Source organism: Loxodonta africana, chromosome 10, assembly GCF_030014295.1.
Source record: "Loxodonta africana isolate mLoxAfr1 chromosome 10, mLoxAfr1.hap2, whole genome shotgun sequence".
Taxonomy (NCBI): domain Eukaryota; kingdom Metazoa; phylum Chordata; class Mammalia; order Proboscidea; family Elephantidae; genus Loxodonta; species Loxodonta africana.
This window is the reverse complement of record NC_087351.1, coordinates 81,532,628-81,552,367: the sequence shown is the minus strand read 5'-3', so window position 1 is coordinate 81,552,367 and position 19,740 is coordinate 81,532,628. Positions and strand designations below refer to the sequence as shown.

At 39.2% G+C, this 19,740-nt stretch overlaps 1 protein-coding gene across 2 annotated transcripts in view; it reads right to left on the bottom strand.

Moving 5' to 3' along the window:
- SLC39A9 (solute carrier family 39 member 9) overlaps positions 1 to 19,740 on the bottom strand; it is an 89,682-nt gene that overhangs the window by 5,719 nt on the left and 64,223 nt on the right. For both annotated transcript variants that reach the window (XM_003408734.4, XM_064292637.1), the window contains 3 exons: positions 5,559 to 5,627; positions 796 to 881; positions 134 to 268 (listed from right to left, as the gene is read on the bottom strand). In XM_003408734.4, the coding sequence (XP_003408782.1) occupies positions 134 to 268; positions 796 to 881; positions 5,559 to 5,627 (290 nt within the window). The remainder of the gene's footprint in view (positions 1 to 133; positions 269 to 795; positions 882 to 5,558; positions 5,628 to 19,740) is intronic.

The window sequence follows — 19,740 nt, the reverse complement described above, 5'->3', positions numbered from 1 at the left end:
TTACTTCTAATTTTATCTTTAGTTTGAGAGGGTAATTTTGGTTGAAAAATTTAACATAAAGAACCAGAAGTTCTAGTGGATCACAGAAGAATTGATTGTTTGTCTAGATAAGCTAGAAATGAGTCAGACTTACCTTACTTAGTCCTAAATATGTCGCCATAGACATAACTGGTGCTGCCAGGGCAAAGACCAGCAAATGTTTTCTGATTCGGTTCCGCTCTAGGCCGGCATGCATCAAGAAGGAAACCAGCCCAAATGCAGCTGGTGCCTGGAAAAAAAAATTATCCCTGTTTTCATTTTAGAAGTATGGATTGCTTCCACATCAAAAAGTACATGTCATTGACTAAATTTTCATATAAAAAAGCCAGGCATAGTACTGAGATTGAGCTCTGCCTTTTAGGGGTTAATGTTCTAAGCTAAGAAAATATCCTATTTGTGTGTGTGTTTCTTAGATACTATGAAGGGGAAACAGTCAACATAAATATATGCCCTTACAGGGCTTAGGAAAAAAATATTTATGAGCAAAATTACTATGAAATGTAGAAATCTGCAGATAATTTAGAAGTTTCTATGAAGAGTTATATGATCACAAAAAATAAAGTCACTCCAAGTAAGTGTAAAATGGTACCAAAAAAAACTATGAAGAGAATTATTAAGTTCTCCAAAATCAAAAGCAATTATGAAAATAAAAATATTTCTCTTGCAATATTATACCATATTCCATAGGAATGCTAACAAAGTGAAATTTTAATTTTGAATATATTCAATATCAAATACACCAAAATGTTTACTCACCTTATGTAGCATTATTGCCACAAACACAATTAACTGGACACTAGTCTGTGAAGTAGAAGCTGCTGCTCCCAAAGCAACACCATCAGCTAAATTTGGAAAAAGTGAAACATAAAATACATAAATAACAACAAAAATAACAGCAGTGTAGTGGTTGAGTGTATGGGCTTCAAAGTCAGGTAGAGCTGGATTTGACTCTGGGAAGGTTATTTAACCTCTTAGAACCTCAGTATTCTATTCTCTTAAAATGAGTTCAATAAAGTATGTATTTCTTAGGGTTGTCGCGAGCATGAAATGAGATACGTAAAGTGCTTAGCACCTGGCTTGTGCTATTCAATACAGGCTAGCTATTACTGTTTTTGTTAGTGAAAAAAGTATGGGGCTCAAAAATCCACTGATTAATCAAACTGCAATAACAGAAATATCAAATAAGAATTTTTTAAAAATCACTACATGTTAGAGATGAAGAAATAAAATAAAGACACTAAGACTTTGCACAGATGATTTATACATAATAAATATTGGTTGAACGGATCAATTTTATGTTAGAAAAGCATCTGTTAAACAAAAAGACAAATAACCCCATCAAAAATGGGCAAAGAACATGAACAGTTTACCAAAGAGGTATTCAAGTGGCCAACAAGCACGTGAAAAGATGCTCATCATCGTTAGCCATTGTTGTTGTTAGGTGCTGTCGAGTCGGTTCTGACTCATAGTGACCCCATGAACAACAGAACGAAACACTGCCTGGTCCTGAGCCATCCTCACAATCACTGCCATTCTTGAGCTCATCGTTGCAGCCACTGTGTCAATCCACCTTGTTGAAGGTCTTCCTCTTTTCCACTGACCCTATACTCCGCCAAGCATGATGTCCTTCTCCAGGGACTGATCCCTCCTGACAGCATGTCCAAAGTATGTAAGATGCAGTCTTGCCATCTTTGCCTCTAAGGAGCATTCCAGTCATACTTCTTCTAAGACAGATTTGTTCGTTCTTTTGGCAGTCCATGGTATATTCAATATTCTTCACCAACACCACAATTCAAAGGCGTAAACTCTTCTTTGGTCTTCCTTATTCATTGTCCAGCTTTCACATGCGTATGATGTGACTGAAAACACCATGGCTTGGGTCAGGCGCACCTCAGTCTTCAGGGTGACATCTTTGCTCTTCAACACTTTGAAGAGGTCCTTTGCAGCAGATTTGCCCAATGCAATGCATCTTTTGATTTCTTGACTGCTGCTTCCATGGCTGTTGATTGTGGATCCAAGTAAAATGAAATCCTTGACAACTTCAATCTTTTCTCCATTTATCATGATGTTGCTCATTGGTCCAGTTGTGAGGATTTTTGTTTTCTTTATACTGAGGTGTAATCCATACTGAAGGCTGTGGTCTTTGATCTTCATTAGTAAGTGCTTCAAGTCCTCTTCATTTTCAGCAAGGAAGGTTGTGTCATCTGCATAACGCAGGTTATTAATGCGTCTTCCTCCAATCCTGATGCCCTGTTCTTCTTCGTATAGTCCAGTTTCCTGGATTATTTGTTCAGCATACAGATTAAATAGGTATGGTGAAAGAATACAACCCTGACGCACACCTTACCTGACTTTAAACCAATCAGTATCCCCTTGTTCTGTCCAAACAACTGCCTCTTCATCTATGTAAAGGTTTCCCACGAGCACAATTAAGTGTTCTGGAATTCCCATTCTTCGCAGTGTTATCCATAGTTTGTTACGATCCACACAGTCGAATGCCTTTGCATAGTCAATAAAACACAGGTAAACATCCTTCTGGTATTCTCTGCTTTCAGCCAAGATCCATCTGACAGCAGCAATGATATCCCTGGTTCCACGTCCTCTTCTGAAACCGGCCTGAATTTCTGGCAATTCCTTGTCGATATACTGCTGCAGCCGTTTTTGAATGATCTTCAGCAAAATTTTGCTTGCGTGTGATATTAATGATATTGTTCTGTAATTTCCACATTCAGTTGGATCACCTTTCTTGGGAATAGGTATAAATATGGATCTCTTCCAGTCAGTTGGCCAGGAAGCTGTCCTCCATATTTCTTGGCATAGAGGAGTGAGCATCTCCAGCGCTGCATCTGTTTGTTGAAACATCTCAATTGATAGTCCATCAATTCCTGGAGCCTTGTTTTTCACCAATGCCTTCAGAGCAGCTTGGACTTCTTCCTTCGGTACCATCGGTTCCTGATCATATGCCACCTCTTGAAATGGTTGAATATCGACTAATTCGTTTTGGTATAATGACTCTGTGTATTCCTTCCATCTTCTTTTGATGCTTCCTGCGTCATTTAATATTTTCCCCATGGAATCCTTCACTATTGCAACTCGAGGCTTGAATTTTTTTTTCAATTCTTTCAGCTTGAGAAACACTGAGCATGTTCTTCCCTTTTGGTTTTCCATCTCCAGCTCTTTGCACGTCACTATAATACTTTACTTTGTCTTCTCGAGATGCAAATCAAACTACAATGAGATACCACCTCACCCCTACTACAACAACAATGATCAAGAAAACAGAACAGAACAGATGTTGGTGTGGATGTGGGGAGACTGCTGGTGGGAATGTAAAATGGTACAACCATTATGGAAAACAGTAAGGCAATTCCTCAAAAAATTAGAAATAGAGCTACCATATGGCCCAGCAATTCCATTCCTAGGTATATACCTTAGAGACCTAAAAGCAGTGACACAAACAGACAAATGTACACTGATGATCACTGTGGCACTATTCACCATAGCGAAAAGATGGAAACAACCTAAATGCCCATCAACAGACGAATGGATAAACAAAATGTGGTATAGACATACAATGGAATACTACTCAGCCTTAAAGAAAAAATAAAGTCTTGATACCTGTCACAACACGGATAGACCTCGAAGACATTATCCTGAGGGATTAAAAAGTCAATCATAAAAGGACAAATACGTACAATCTCACTTATTTGAAATGCAAGAATAGGTAAATATATAGAAGCCAATGGTTACTAGTGGTTAGCCGGGGTGGGAAGAGGGAAGGAGAAGAGGAATCATTCTCTGGGAAGTAGTGAATTTTTGTCTATGATGATGGGAAAACTGACATCAACTAAAGGTAATGGTTATACAACTTAACTGCTATAACTGATATCACTAAGCTGTACACCAGGAAAAGAAAAAGCCGAATTGGCAAATATAGTGTTATATATAATTTTATAATTAAAAAAAGGCAGCAGCTGTTGATAATGCTTAGGTACAACTAAACACCTCACAGGGTTAGTTTTCTTGGTTCAAGGGGTAAGGGTCATGGTTTCGTGGATCTATGCACTTAAGAAGTCTAATGTTGTCTTTAGGGTCTCTATTCTATCTCCTAGTTCAGCGAGTAATGCCTGGGGTCTTAAAACCTTGCTAGTAGCAACCTAATATACAATAATTGGTTTCTGTTCAGCTGGAGCAACAGAGGAAGGAGGAGACCCAAGAATCAGAGCAGGTAATGGACTGCAGGTCTAATTACATCCATGAAATACTATCGCCTTCATTTTGAGACCAGAAGAAATGAATGGTGCCCAGCTACCACTATTAAACATTTTTATCAAGGACCCAATAGATGGATACTGATCAAAAGGAAAAAAATGTGGAACAGAGCTCCAAATTCTCATGGAAATTAGATTTACTGGATCCACTGAGACCAGGTGAACCCCCAAAGCTATGGCCTGGAAATAATTTTTAAACCTGGAACTGAAACTATCCCATGAAGTAATTTTTAAACTAAATTAATTTATTCTGTTAATAAAAATGTTTGCCTTGAGTATAACACTTTTTAAAAAGAATTAGCTATATATGAGCTCCAGTTGAAAACAGTTAACCCTGAAATACAAATGAGAACTTTAAGGAGCAGAGAACCTAAGTTAATGGCAATTAAACAATATGGGTAGAGATCGTGAGAACGGTGACATAGTGTGAAGTAAGCAACCTTTGTCACTGAACTGCATATGCGAAAACTGTTGAATGACTGTTTGTTGATATTTTTACCAAAAAAATTAAAAAAGAGCATTTTTATACTAGAAAGGTCCAGATAATAATGTACCACCTTTCAAGTGCCCGGGAGCTTCACTGGGGTCCTCTGTCGCTGACAGAATCCTCTGCTGGGGCTAATTTGGGGTTATGACTCTAAGGCACCCGCAGTCGGCAATGCTGAGACTCCTGCATTCTAGACTACCTCTGCCTAAACTGGCACTTTGGGTGTATACTGGGCAGCAGGGCAGTTCAGTACAAAAGTGCCAAGGCTCTTTTCCAGACAGGATTCTAGGGCAGGGATCAGGGAACGTTTTCTTAAAGGAACAGGCAGGAAATATTTCAAGCTTTATGGGCCATGTGGTTTCTGGCAGCTACTCAACTCTGTCGTTGTAGTGTAAAAGCAGCCACAAAAAGTACATAAATGAATGAGCATGGCAGTGCTCCAAAAAAATTTTACTCTTGGACACTGAAATTTAAAGTGCACATAATTTTCATGAGTCACAGTAGATTCTCTCCCTGCCCCCCGACCAACCATTTAAAAATATAAAAGCCATTCTTAGCTTCCAAGCCCCTGTTTTAAGGCATGACACTAAGTGTGCCAGGGCTTGCGCAAGGATACTTCATCTCGTTAAGCAACATTCCCTCTTCCCCACTATAGCCAGCACAAGAGCACTGACATGGATAAAAAAAAAACACTGTAAAATAAATACTATGCCTCCCACTGTGCGAGAGAAAAGAAAGGGGTTCCACTGCACCAGCCCTACCTGCAGCATGGACGACCAGTCCCAGGGTCGTGGTGATTTTGGAATTGCTGGATCTTGCTGTTTCTGGATCTGAAGTGAAAATGAGAAAGACAGACATAAAGCAATGTGAGATAAAACTGTTAGAACACTGGCCTGAAGGTGAAAAATCATTTGAAAGCTCTCTAAGTTTTCCTAGCTGCTGTCTCTTTTCTTTCTGTTTCAAACACCTAGAAGTTTCTGCTGTCCTGAAGAGGAGGGTAGGATGGAACTTCTCAATTGACTCAGGCTTGTATTCTTTTTTTTTTTAATACTTTAGATGAAATTTTACAGAACAAACTCGTTTCTCATTGAATAATCAGTACACATACTGTTTTGTGACATGGTTTCCAAACCCACGACATGTCAATACTCTCCCTTCTTGATCTTGGGTTCCCTATTACCAGCTTTCCTGTCCCCTCTTGCCTTCTAGTCCTTGCTCCCAGGCTGGCGTGTCCCTTCAGTCTTGTTTTGTTTTATGGGCCTGTATAATCTTGGGCTGAATGGTGAATCTCAGGAGTGACTTCATTACTGAGCTAAAAGGGTATCTGGGGACTATATTCTTGGGCTTTCTCCAGTCTCTATCAAGCCAGTAAGTCTGGTCTTTTTTTGTGAGTTAGAATTTTGCTCTACATTTTTCTCCAGCTCTCTCCAGGACCCTCTATTGTGATCCCTGTCAGAGAAGTCAGTGGTGGTAGTCAGGTACCATCTAGTTGTACTGGACTCAGTATGGTGGAGGCTGTGGTAGTTGTGGTTCATTAGTCCTTTGGACTAATATTTCCCTTGTATTTTTTTTTTTTTGTTTTTCTTCATTCTCCTTTGCTCCCGATGGGGTGAGATCAGTGAAGTATCTTAGATGCCTGCTCACAAGCTTTTAAGACCCTATACGCTACTCACCAAAGCAGAATGTAGAACATTTTCTTTACAAGCTATGTTATGCCAGTTGAGCTACGTGTTCCCTGAGACCATGGTCCCCGCAGCCCTCAGCCAAGTAGTTCAGTTCCTCAGGGAATTTGGATGTGTCTATGGAGCTTCCATGACCTTGCCTTGGACCAGTTGTGCTGGCTTCCCCCATATCGTGTACTGTCTTACCCTTCACCAAAGTTATGACCCAGCTTTCTTTTAACAAATTCCTAGAATGTGTAACCCCCACTACTTACTTCAGCTTCCTCACACTCCTTTACCCTCTACCACTCCACGAAAAGTGCTCTATGGCCTCCAATCACTTCTTTCCAAACCAATCTAATTGTCATTGCCCACCTCCTCCTCTTTCCCAACCTCTTGCTACTTTATCTTCATTGTAACGTCAAAATATCTGTCACATTTGCCTTTCTCCATTTATCATCACCATCCTAACCTAAATTTTTATCAACTCAAACCTAAGTTATCAATTAGTCTCCCAGCCAGTTTTCCTTTACTCTCATTTCTCTCTAATCTAATTCATCTTACACATCCTGGTCAGATTCACCTTTCTGAAATACCATCCTCATGACACGTCAGTTACTACTTAAGAAATCTGCTGTTTTCCCAATTTAGTCCAAACTACTCTACTAGTCTATTGTTAAGCCCTTTATCAACTGGTTCCACCTTATTTCTCACTATTCGGTCCAGCTAAGCCAGTTTCTTTAACACACTCTAACAAAACATTCTCATTCTCCTTTTTCCCAAATCTCCCCACCCTTAATTCTTGGCAGGTACTAAACTTCTCAGTCTGTCAATCCATACCTAGACACTGTTCAAAGTCTAATTCTAGGACCACCTCCCTTAAGAAGGAATCAAAGACTAATTACAACTTGAAACAACTCTCCCCTTGCCTAGAAACCTAGAGTTCTATATGCAGTCTCTATAACCTGTTGTCCGTTGAGTTGATCCCGACTCACAGCAACTCTACAGGACAGAGTAGAACCGCCCCGAAGGGTTTCGAAGGCTGTAAATCTTTATGCAAGCAGACTGTTCCATTTTTCTCCAGTGGAGCAGCTGGTGGGTTCAATCCACTGACCTTTCAGTTAGCAACCAAGTGCTTTAACCCCTGCATCACCAGGGATTTATATGCTACTTTAGAGCTTCTTCTATATTACCACCTTGGATATATAAACCTGTTTTCACTTAAATGTGTCTTGTATCTTCAGATTGACAATAAAGTATAAAGAATTAAATTTTCTACTTTTCTTTTTTAAAATTTTATTGTAGTGAAATATATATACCAACACGTGCCATTTCAACCATTTTTATGTGTAAAATTCAGTGATATTAACTACATTCATCATGTTGTACAACCATCACCACTATCCATTTCCATTTTTTTCCATCAACTTTAACAAAAAACTCTGCACCCCTTAAGTAATATGTTCCCATTTCCCCTCTCTCACCTACTCCTGGTAACCACTAACAAACTTTGGTCTCTATGCATCTGCCTATTCTGGATATTTCATATACGTGGGAGCATACAATATTTGTCCTTTTGTGTCTGACTTGTTTCACTCAGAATAATGTTTTCAAGGTTCATTCATGTGGTAGCATGTATCAGAACTTCTCTTTACGGAATAAAATCCCATCGTATGGCTATATCACATTTTGTTTATACAGTCATCTATCGATGGACACCTGGGTCGTTTATACCTTTTGGCTACTGTAAATCTATTTCTTATTTACATATCTTACAAAACAGAGTACAGCACTGAGCACTCAAGAATTGCTTAATAAATTCTTGTGGGACAGTGAAAAAAAGTATTTATCTGTATACATGAAGAAGTTGCTGCTATTACAGGAAACACACAAGCAAGTAAATAATATCCAAAAGATATGAAGTTAACAGATGTGGACATCAAAATGCCAGGTGAAATGATAGATGGATATTAATAAAATAAATTCCAGAGACTTTAGTCTTAAGAAGGCTCGCACACAGGAGGAAGAATTTACAGTGGCAAAACTAAAGTAATATGTTATCTTTTTACATAATAAATTTTATCTTCCTATTAAAACTTTGTAAGAAAAGGAAACCAAAGACCCAAATTGCTCTAACATAGCAAATATTTCAGTATCATCCTAGGCTGGGAAGAAAAATCATATTACACTATATAACAAGCTTGTTTTGGCTTCTCTACTTACAAGCTGTTGTTGTTAGATGCCGTTGGGTTGCTTCTGACTTATGGCAACCCTATGTACAACACCGTCTGGTCCTGTGCCATCCTCAAAATTGTTGCTATGCTTTAGCCCATTGTTGCAGCCACTGTGTCCATCCCTCTGCTTTCCAAGCATGATGTCCTTCTCCAGGGACTTACAGTGCCCCAAAATAAAAATTAGAGGCTTTAAAATTTAAACAGTCTTTACAAATCTAAATGAAAAGACTGCATTTTAAGAAGCATAAATTTAATAAATGAGTTAACTTTTTAATAATACCTAAAACCCTACAGAGAATAGGTAAAACCAGGTTGTCAGATACATAAAAGCCAGCAAAAAGTTACCTCAGAGATGAAATAGGAGAAAGACTGAGGGAACACATGCTGCATTTGATTCTTTTTATAGGGTTACAGGGCACTAATGGGTCTATAAATGCACTGTAATTTGAAACTGACAAGAACTGCAAGAAAAATGTCAGAGGCCACTGTGGGCAATTCTCTAAGGGAGTGGAGTCAGACAACCATCCAACAGAGGGTCCTTCTCTTTTGCATTTTAGAATAAAGAATATGAACAAAACCATTTACTCCTAAATAAATTTTCCAAGACAAGACATTGTTATTTAAAGAAAAAGTCTACGGAAAAAAAAAAAAAATCAAAACCAATAGTAAATGCAATGAGATTTAAAAACTCTCTAGACCAAGGATATTTTTTGTTTTATTTTGTTTAAGTTTAATCTCATGTTAGTTTTTTAATCTTTTATTTGGAAAAATTTGAAACCTTCAGAAAAGTTGCAAAAATAGTTAAAAACAAATCCATATGCCCCCTTTTTAGATTCATTTGTTGCTTAACACATCGCACCATTCGCTTCATCATTTGTGCTCACGTTTTCTATACACACACACACACACTTTTGTTCCTGAACCATTTGAGTAAGCTGCATACATCACAGCCCTTTTTCCCTAGATAATTCAGTATGTATTTCTTAAGAAAAACAATATTCTCTTACATAACCATCACACAGTTATTGATTCAGTAAATTTAACATTGCTGCTTTTTCCTCATCTATTTTGCATGTTCTAATTTTGTCAATTGCCTAAGAATGCCCTTCAGAGTCTTTTTCCTCTTCAGGACAGGACCCAAAGAGTCCTGGTGACACAATGATTAAGTGCTTGGCGGCTAACCTAAAGGTAGTTCGAACCCACCCAGTGGCTCCGTGGGAGAAAGATCTGGCGATCTGCTCCTGCAAGGATTACAGCCTAGAAAGCTCTGTCACATGGGGCCGATTTGAGTTGAAACTGACTCGACAGCACCTAACAACAACGGGACAGGATCCAGTCTAGGATCGCATGTTGCACTTACTTGTATCTCTTTAATCCCCTTTGTTGTTGTTAGGTGCCGTCGAGTAGGAACCAACTTATAGCGACTCTGTGTACAACAGAACAATATGCTGCCCGGTCCTGCGCCATCCTCACAACCGTTATGTTTGAGCCCACTGTTGCAGCCACTGTGCCAGTCCATCTCATTGAGGGTCTTCCTCTTTTTCACTGACCCTCTACTTTACCAAGCATGATGTCCTCCAGGTACTAATCCCTTCTGCTCACCTGTCCAGGGCAGGTGAGACATAGTCTCGCCATCTTGCTTTCTAAGGAGCATTCTGGTTGTATCACTTCCGAGACAGATTTATTCATTCTTTTGGCGGTTCGTGGTATAGTCAACGATCTTCGCCAACACCACAACTTAAAGGCATCAGCTCTTCTCCGGTCTTCCTTGTTAGTCACTGCCCAGCATTTGCATGCATATGAGGCGACTGAAAACACCATGGCTCGCATCAGATGTACCTTAGTCTTCAAGGTGACACCTTTGCTTTTTAAAACTTTAAAGAGGTCTTTTGCTGCAGATTGGTCCAATATAATTCATCTTTTGATTTCTTGACTGCGGCTTCCATGAGTGTTGATTGTGGATCCAAGTGAAATGAAATCATTTAATATGGAATGTTTCTTCTGCCTCTGTCTTTTATGACACTGACATTTAAAAAAAATACATTTCCCCCCCTCCATCCTTTTTGTCTTTCAATAGCATGATCCTTCCTCTTGGGTTTGTCTTTTTTTTTTTAATTTTTATTGTGCTTTAAGTGAAAGTTTACAAATCAAGTCAGTCTCTCATACAAAAATTGATACACACCTTGCTATATACTCTCCTAGTTGCTCTCCCTCTAATTAGGCAGCACACTCTTTCCCTCCACTCTCTTTTCGTGTCTATTCGGCCAGCTTCTGAGCCCCTCTGCTCTCTCAATTCCTCTCCACAAAGGAGCTGCCCACATAGTCTCATGTGTCTACTTGATCCAAGAAGCTCACTCTTCACCAGTATCATTTTCTATCCCATAGTCCAGTCCAATCACTGTCTAAAGACTTAGCTTTGGGAATGGCTCCTCTCTTGGGCTAACAGAAGGTCTGGGGAACATGACCTCTGGGGTCCTTCTAGTCTCGGAGAAACCATTAAGTCTGATCTTTTTACGAGAATTTGAGGTCTGCATCCCACTGCTCTCCTGCTCCCTCAGGGGTTCTGTTGTGTTCCCTGTCAGGGCAATCATTGGTTGCAGCTAGGCACCATCTAGTTCTTTGTTCTCAGGTTGATGTAGTCTCTAGTTTATGTGGCCCTTTCTGCCTATTGGGCTCATTATTACCTTGTGTCTTTGGTGTTCTTTATTCTCCATTGCTCCTGGTGGGTTGAGACCAATTAATACAAGATGGCCGCTTGCTAGCGTTTAGGACCCCAGGCACCACTCTCCAAAGTGGGATACAGAATGTTTTCTTAATGGATTTTATTATGCCAACTGACTTAGATTTCCCCTGAAACCACGATCCCCAAACCTCTGCTCCTGCCATGCCGGCCTTCGGAGCGTTCAGTTTATTCAGGAAACACCTTAGCTTTTGGTTTAGTCCAGTTGTGCTGACCTCTCCTGTATTGTATCTTGTCTTTCCCTTCACCTAAAATAGTTCTTATCTACTATCTAATTAGTGAAAACCACTCTCCCTCCCTCCCCGCTCTCATAACCATCATAGAATATTTTCTTCTCTCTTTAAACTATTTTTCGAGTTCTTATCATAGTGGTCTTGTACAATATTTGTCCTTTTGCAAATGACTGATTTCACTCAGCATAACACCTTCCAAGTTCCTCCATGTTATGAAATGTTTCACAGATTCACCGTTGTTCTTTATTGATGTGTAGTATTCCATTGTGTGAATATACCATAATTTATCCATTCATCCGTTGATCGGTACCTTGGTTACTTCCATCTTTTCGCTATTGTAAACAATGTTGCAATGAACATGGTCATGCATATATCTGTTTGTGTAAAGGCTCTTATTTCTCTAGGATATATTCCAAGGAGTGGGACTGCTGGATGGTATGGTAGTTCTATTTCTACTTTTTAAGGAAGCGCCAAATCAATTTCCAAAGTGGTTATACCATTTTACATACCCACCAGCAGTGTATAAGTGTTCTAGTCTCTCCACAACCTCTCCAACATTTATTATTTTGTGTTTTTTGGATTAATGCCAGCCTTGTTGGAGTGAAACGGAATCTCACTGTAGCTTTGATTTGCATTTCTCTAATGGCTAATGATTGTGAGCATTTCCTCATGTATCTGTTAGCTACCTGAATGTCTTCTGCCTGTTCATATCCTTTGCTCATGTTTTAATTGGGTTATTTGTCTTTTTGTAGTTGAGTTTTTGCAGTATCATGTAGATTTTAGAGATCAGAGGCTGATCGGAAATGTCATAGCTAAAAACTTTTTCCCGGTCTGTTGGTGAAGTCTTTGGATGAGCATAGGTGTTTGATTTTTAGGAGCTCTCAGTTATCTAGTTTCTCTTCTGCATTGTTAGTAACATTTTCTACACTGTTTATGCCATGTATTAGGGTTCCTAGCATTCTCCTTATTTTTTCTTCCATGATCTTTATCATTTTAGATTTTATATTTAGGTGTTTGATCCATTTTGAGTTAGTTTTTGTGTGTGGTGTGAGGTATGGGTCTTGGTTCATTTTTTTGCAGATGATATCCAGTTATGCCAGCACCATTTGTTAAACAGACTGTCTTTTCCCCCATTTAACTGACTTTAGGCCTTTGTAAAATACCAGCTGCTCATATGTGGATGGATTTATGTCTGGATTCTCAATTCTGTTCCATTGGTATATGTATCTGTTGTACCAGTACCAGGCTGTTTTGACTACTGTGGCGGTATAACAGCTTCTAAAATCAGGTAGAGTAAGGCCTTCTACTTTGTTGTTCTTTTTCAGTACTACTTTACTTATCCAGGGCCTCTTTCTCTTCCATATGAAGTTGGTGATTTGCTTCTCCAACTCATTAAAAAATGTCATCAGAATTTGGATCGGAATTGCATTGTATCTACAGATGGCTTTTGGTAGAATAGACATTTTTACAATGTTAACTCTTCCTATCCATGAGCAAGGTATAGTTTTTCCACTTATGTAGGTCTCTTGGTTTCTTGCAGTAGTGTCTTGTAGTTTTCTTTGTATAGCTCTTTTACATCTCTGGTACGATTTATTCCTAAGTATTTTATCTTCTTGGGGGCTACTGTAAATGGCATTGATTTGGTGATTTCCTCTTCAATGTTCTTTTTGTTGGTGTAGAGGAAGCCAACTGATTTTTATATGTTTATCTTGTATCCTGATACTCTGCTGAACTCTTCTATTAGTTTCAGTAGTTTTCTTGAGGATTCCTTAGGGTTTTCTGTGTATAAGATCATGTCCTCTGCAAAAACAGATACTTTTACTTTTTCCTTACCAATCTGGATGCCCTTTATTTCTTTACCTAGCCTAACTGCTCTGGCTAGCATAGGACCTCCAGCACAATGTTGAATAAGAGTGGTGATAAAGGGCATCCTAGTCTGGTTCCCAAACTCAAGGGGAATGCTTTCAGACTCTCTCCATTCAGGATGATGCTGGCTGTTGGCTTTGTATAAATGCCCTTTATTATGTTGAGGAATTTTCCTTCTATTCCTATTTTGCTGAGAGTTTTTATCAAGAATGGGTGTTGAACTTCGTCAAATGTCTTTTCTGCATCAATTGATAAGATCATGTGGTTCTTGTCTTTTATTTATATAATGGATTACATTAATTGTTTTTCTAATGTTGAACCATCCCTGAATACCTGGTATGAATCCACTTGGTCATGGTGAATTATTTTTTTGATATGTTGCTGAATTCTATTGGCTAGAATTTTGTTGAGGATTTTTGCATCTAAGTTCATGAGGGATATAGGTCTGTAATTTTGTGTGTGTGTGTGTGTGTGTGTGTGTGTGTGTGTGTAGTGTCTTTACCTGGTTTTGGTATCAGGGATATGGGGGCTTCATAGAATGAGTTTGGTAGTATTCCGTCCTTTTCTATGCTCTGAAATACCTTTAGTAGTAGTGGTGTTAACTCTTCTCTCAAAGTTTGGTAGAACTCTGCAGTGAAGCCGTCCAGACCAGGGCTTTTTCTGTTGGGAGTTTTTTGATTACTTTTTCAATCTCTTCTTTCGTTATGGGTTTACTTAGTTGTTCTACCTCTGTTTGTGTTAGTTTAGGTAGGTAGTGTGTGTCTAGTAATTCATGTATTTCTTCTAGGCTTTCCAATTTGTTAGAGTACAATTTTTCGTAGTAATCTGATAGGATTCTTTTAATTTCAGTTAGGTCTGTTGTAATATTGCCCATCTCATTTCTTTTTTGGGTTATTTGCTTCCTCTCCTGTTTTTCTTTTGTCAGCTTGGCCAATGGTTTATCAATTTTGTTATTTTTTTCAAAGAAACAGCTTTTGGGCTTGTTAACTCTTTCAGTTGTCTTTCTGTTCTCTATTTCATTTAATTCTGCTCTAATTTTTATTATTTTCTTTCTTCTGGTGCCTGAGGGTTTCTCTTGTTGCTCTCTTTCCATCTGTTCACGTTGTGGCCCTTTCTTCTTTCTGGATGTGTGCATTTATTGATATAAACTGACCTCTGAGCACTGCTTTCGCTGTGTCCCAAAAGTTCTGGTAGGAAGTGTTTTCATTCCCATTGAATTCTATGAATTTCTTTATTCCATCCTTGATCTCTTATATAACCCAGTTGTTTTTGAGCAGGGTATTGTTCAGTTTCCAAGTGTTTCATTTCTTTTCCCTGTATTTTCTGTTATCAATTTCTACCTTTATGGCTTTATGGTAAGAGAAGATGCTTTGTAATATTTCCATGTTTTGGATTCTGTTAACACTTGCTTTATGACCTAATATGTGGTCTATTCTAGAGAATGTTTCATGTGTGTTGGAAAAGAAAGTATACTTGGCTGATGTTGGGTGGAGCGTTCTGTATATGTCTATGAGATCAAGTTGCTTGATTGTGGCATTTAGATCTTCTGTGTTTTTATTGAGCTTCTTTCTGGATGTTCTGTCCTTTACCGAAAGTAGTGTGTTGAAGTCTCCTACTATAATTGTGGTGCTGTCAATCTCATTTTTCAATGCGTTAGAGTTTGTTTTATGTATCTTGCAGCCCTGTCACTGGGTGCATAAATATTTAATATATGGTTATATCCTCCAGGTATATTATCCCTTTAATCATTATATAGTATCCTTCCTTATCCTTTGTGGTAGGTTTAAATTTAAAGTCTACTTTGTCAGAAATTAATATTGCCACTCCTGCTCTTTTTTGATTGTTGTTTGCTTGATATATTTTTTTCCATCCTTTGAGTTTTAGTTTGTGTCTCTAAGTCTAAGGTTTGTCTCTTGTAGGCAGCATATAGACGGATCGTGTTTTTTTAATCCATTCTGCCACCCTTTGTCTCTTTATTGGTGCATTTAGTCCATTTACATTCAGCATAATTATGGATAGGTCTGAGTTTAGTGCTGTCATTTTGATGTCTTTTGTGTGTGTGTTGTTGACAGTTTCTTTTTCCCACTTAATGTTTTGTGCTGAGTAGTTTATATATTGTCTTTTATTAATTGTTGATTTTGTTTCTGCTGAGTCTCTATTTTTTCTTGTATTTTATTTTCATGAGTAGGATTGTTAGTCTTCTTTGTGGTTACCTTAATATACCTATTTTTCTATGTTTAAACCTAACTCTCCTTTCTTTATATTGCCTTGTCTTCCTCTCCATATGAAAGATCTATGAGTACATTTTTTAGTCCTTCTTTATTGTTTTAATGTTGTATTCTTTTACATAATGACATCACTGTTTCCCTGTTTTGAGTGTTTTTTTTTTTTCTCTCATGGATTCTTGCAGCTTATTAAATTTTTCATTATGTTCTTGAAGAACCTTTTTAATTTCTTCAGCTGCTTTAACTGTGTGTTCTTGGCTTGTTCTGCATATTGCCTGATCTCCTTCCTGATCTTGTTCCTGATGTCTTAAAGAGTTCTGTATATTAATCTTTTGTATTCTGCATCCTGTAATTCCAGGAAGTCACATTCATCCAGAAGACCCCTTGATTCTTTGTTCTGAGAGCTTGTTGAAGTGATCATGGTCTGCTTCTTTATGCGATTTGATATTGACTGTGGTCTCCAAGTCATCTATAAGTTATTGTATTAGTTTATTTTATGTTTGCTTACTGTATCCTAGCTTCTTGCTTTGTTTTGTTTTGGTATGTCCAAATAGGTTGTTTGAATGAGCTAGCTTGATTATTTTCACGTTTGAAGCTCTAATGTCCTGTCACCAGATGGCTAGAGCTGTTATCAAGTATATAAGCCTAGGAGTCCATTCACTTTTCTTGTATGGATTCAGCTCAGGTGTCCAGGTAGTTGGTTATCAAGGTGTGGTACAGGCTCTGTACTACAGTCTTAGAGAGGCAGGGGTGATGGTGTAGGACCAGTATCTGATTGCAGCAGGAGGTCATGCTCTGAACAAGGCATAGGGCTGACAACTGTCCCCTGAGCATCTGTGTGGAAACAGCATCCCTGTTCCCTAGAGCATAGAGGTGGGCGGGTTCTGCAGATGGACCACAGGCACTCAGTGCTTTTTGTTTTAGGGGCTGGGAGGTACCAGTTATCCTTGGACCCCTGTCGTGAGTGGCTGGGTGACCTGAGTGGAGTCACCAGTCCTTAGGCCCCTGATGTGGGTCGGTGAGGACCTTGTTTAATAGGCAACATGGTGTCAAATATCAAACACCCACCTCTCCCTCGCACAACTAAAACAGTTATAGTCTGCCAACAAGGGCCTATTCTCCTGAAATAGGCCCACACAGGTCCACGCAGGAGGGAAAGGTATTCAAAGTCCACGGACCATTCATGCCTGGACAGGAGCCACTTCTGTCCTGAACTCCCTAGGTTAGTGGAGCTGGCAGATTATCTTTTCCCCAATTGTGAATTTATTCCCTCTCCAAGACCGGGAGAATGGCTCAGAGCGCACAGCAGGACCTATCTCAGACCCAGAGAAATCGACAGCCAATGAAGCTGGCTTGGGGGCTCGGGGCACAGTAAAATACATGCAAATACTTAGCTTTTATCGAGAGTGCCATCCTTCTCTGGTTCTGGAGGTGTGAGTAGGCTATGCGGCTGGCTGCTTCTCCCTGAGTAAACTGCAGCCAAACATTACCACCAGCCCACTGCAGCCTAAGGGTTCCCGGTGATTCAGGTCTGGCAACTCCTCTCTGCTTCTGAACTGTCTCTCCCTCCCCCTGCCGCTCAGTCCATCTTCTAACTTTGCCTTTGATGTTCAGTGCTCCTAGCTTGTCATAATCATTTCACTTTTTTTTTTTCAGGTCTTTGTTGTAAGAAGGTTCACCAAAAGCATCTGACTACTCAGCTGTCTTGGTCCTGCCTCTAATGTTTTCTTATATTATGCAATCTTGTCCAGAATACCACATAGGAGATGCTTCTTGGGGTATCACATCCAGGGGCATATGATGCACATCTTCAACTCACTGATGGTGTTAATTTTAATTATATCCTGGATATTCTGATGTTATGTTGTGGACTCTCTGGGTTCTATTATATCCCTCCAAAGAGTGTTGATTTTTGTTTGTTCATCTTATGTAACTTGGTTTGGCTCAAACTGCAAACTCTGTCTTTTGGGCAGCTGCTCAAATCTCAGTTCAGTTCTTTTATCTTTGCAAAGTGGCCTAGAGTCACCCTGTACAATCATGGTTCAGCCAGAGACTTGGGCAGATTTATACACAGAATTTGGGACTCCCTTTCTCTGGCTCTCTCTTTTCTAGGATTCTTCCCTCATTTTTCAGTGGCTGCAGTTGTCCTGAACTCTGATCTCTGGCTCTTCAGGCCAGAAAGACTATAAGTTTTCTGTAAGAGTTTTAGCTGCTCCAAAGGACACTGACTGCTAAAAGTAGTAGAAATGGGACACTCACCCTGAGCTATCATTCCCTTTTTCCAAGTGTCATCTCTGCTCCAGAGCCTGTTTGCCTTTGCTAACTCTCCAGTGCCCTTAGGTAGTGGTTTTTAAAACTTTGTCCAGAGTTCATAGTTGGAACCTGCAAGAAGGCTGGTATGACAGGAGCTTATTCAGCCTCACCAAAAGCAGAAAGCATACTGATGCTAATTTTGCTTATGCCAAATACCTAATATTTGTTACAGATTACCATTTTGCACTCCCTCCAGCAATATATGAGAGTGCCTGTTTCACCACAGCTTTACCAGCAGAGTGTACTGTCAAGCGTTTTCATTTCTACCTATCTGATAGGTGAGAAATGGTATCTCAGTGCAGTATTGCTGTGACTTCCTCTAATTTTATGTGAAATTAACATCTTTCCAAATGCTTAACAGGCATTTTAAATCTCTCTCTGAAATTGTCTGTTCCTCTCAGTCTTAGTTATCTAGTGCTCCTACAACAGACAGACAAGTGGATGGCTTTAATTAACAAAGAGAAATTTATTCTCTCATAGCCTAGAATGCTAAATCCAAATTCAGGGTGCCTGCTCCAGGAAAGGCTTTCTCTCTCTCTCTGTTGGCTCTGGGGGAAGGTTCTTGTCATCAATCTTCCCCTGGTCTAGGAGCTTCTCAGCACAGGGTGGTTCCAGATCTAAAGCACATGCGCCCTTCCTGGTTCTTCATTCCTGGTGGCATGAGGTCCCTCTGTCTTCTTGCTTCTCTCTTTTATATCTCAAAAGAGATTGACTCAAGATATAGCCTAATCTTGTAGACTTCTGCCTCATTAAAACAACTGCCTCTAATCCTGCCACATTAACATCATAGAGGTAGGATTACACCACATAGGAAAATCACATCAGATAACAAAATGGTGGGCAGTCACACAATACTGGGAATCACGGCCTAGCCAAGTTGACATACGTTTCTGGGGGATACAATTCAATCCCTAACACTCTCTTTTGTTATTTTTCTACAGATTTTTTTATAAACCAGAATTCTTAACTTGGGGTCCACAGAGGAGAACATGAGGAAAAAAATGCATTTTTACTTTTATAATCTCTAACTGAAATTTAGCATTTCTTTCCGCTATGAATGTAGACAACAAACCATGAGTAGTATTGTTGCTGTTTGTGCTGTAAAGTTGATTCTGACTCACACCAACCCTATATGACAGGGTAGAACTGCCCCATAGGGCTTCCTAGGCTGTAATCTTTATGGGAGCAGATCATCAGGTCTTTTCTCCAGAGGAGGTGCTGGTGGGTTTGAATCACCAATATTTCAGGCTTAACCATTGCACCATCAGGGCTCCTTATACAAGCAATATCAGCATAACCTATAATTTGTTACCAAGAGAAATCAGATAATTTCATGCTATTTTACAGCTGTTGTAGAGATTTTGAAATATCATTTCACTCATCACTACTTTAAACTAAAGAGCTATTGGAACTGCTGCTACATTGCATGACTGTAGTCATCCTGTCTGCAGACACTCATGCAATGGAACTGGGCAACCATCAGGCAATTCTGCACCTAACAGTCATTCAACCATCTAACAGTGGGAGTCATGTGATCTCACACTGGGGACCAAGATATCTATGCCGCTTTCCAGTATTTTCTATCTACAATATTCTCTGCTAACGTACTTGAAAAGAGATATCTATAAACACCCGGAAAGGTTTATAACTCTTTCAAATTTATTTCTATCA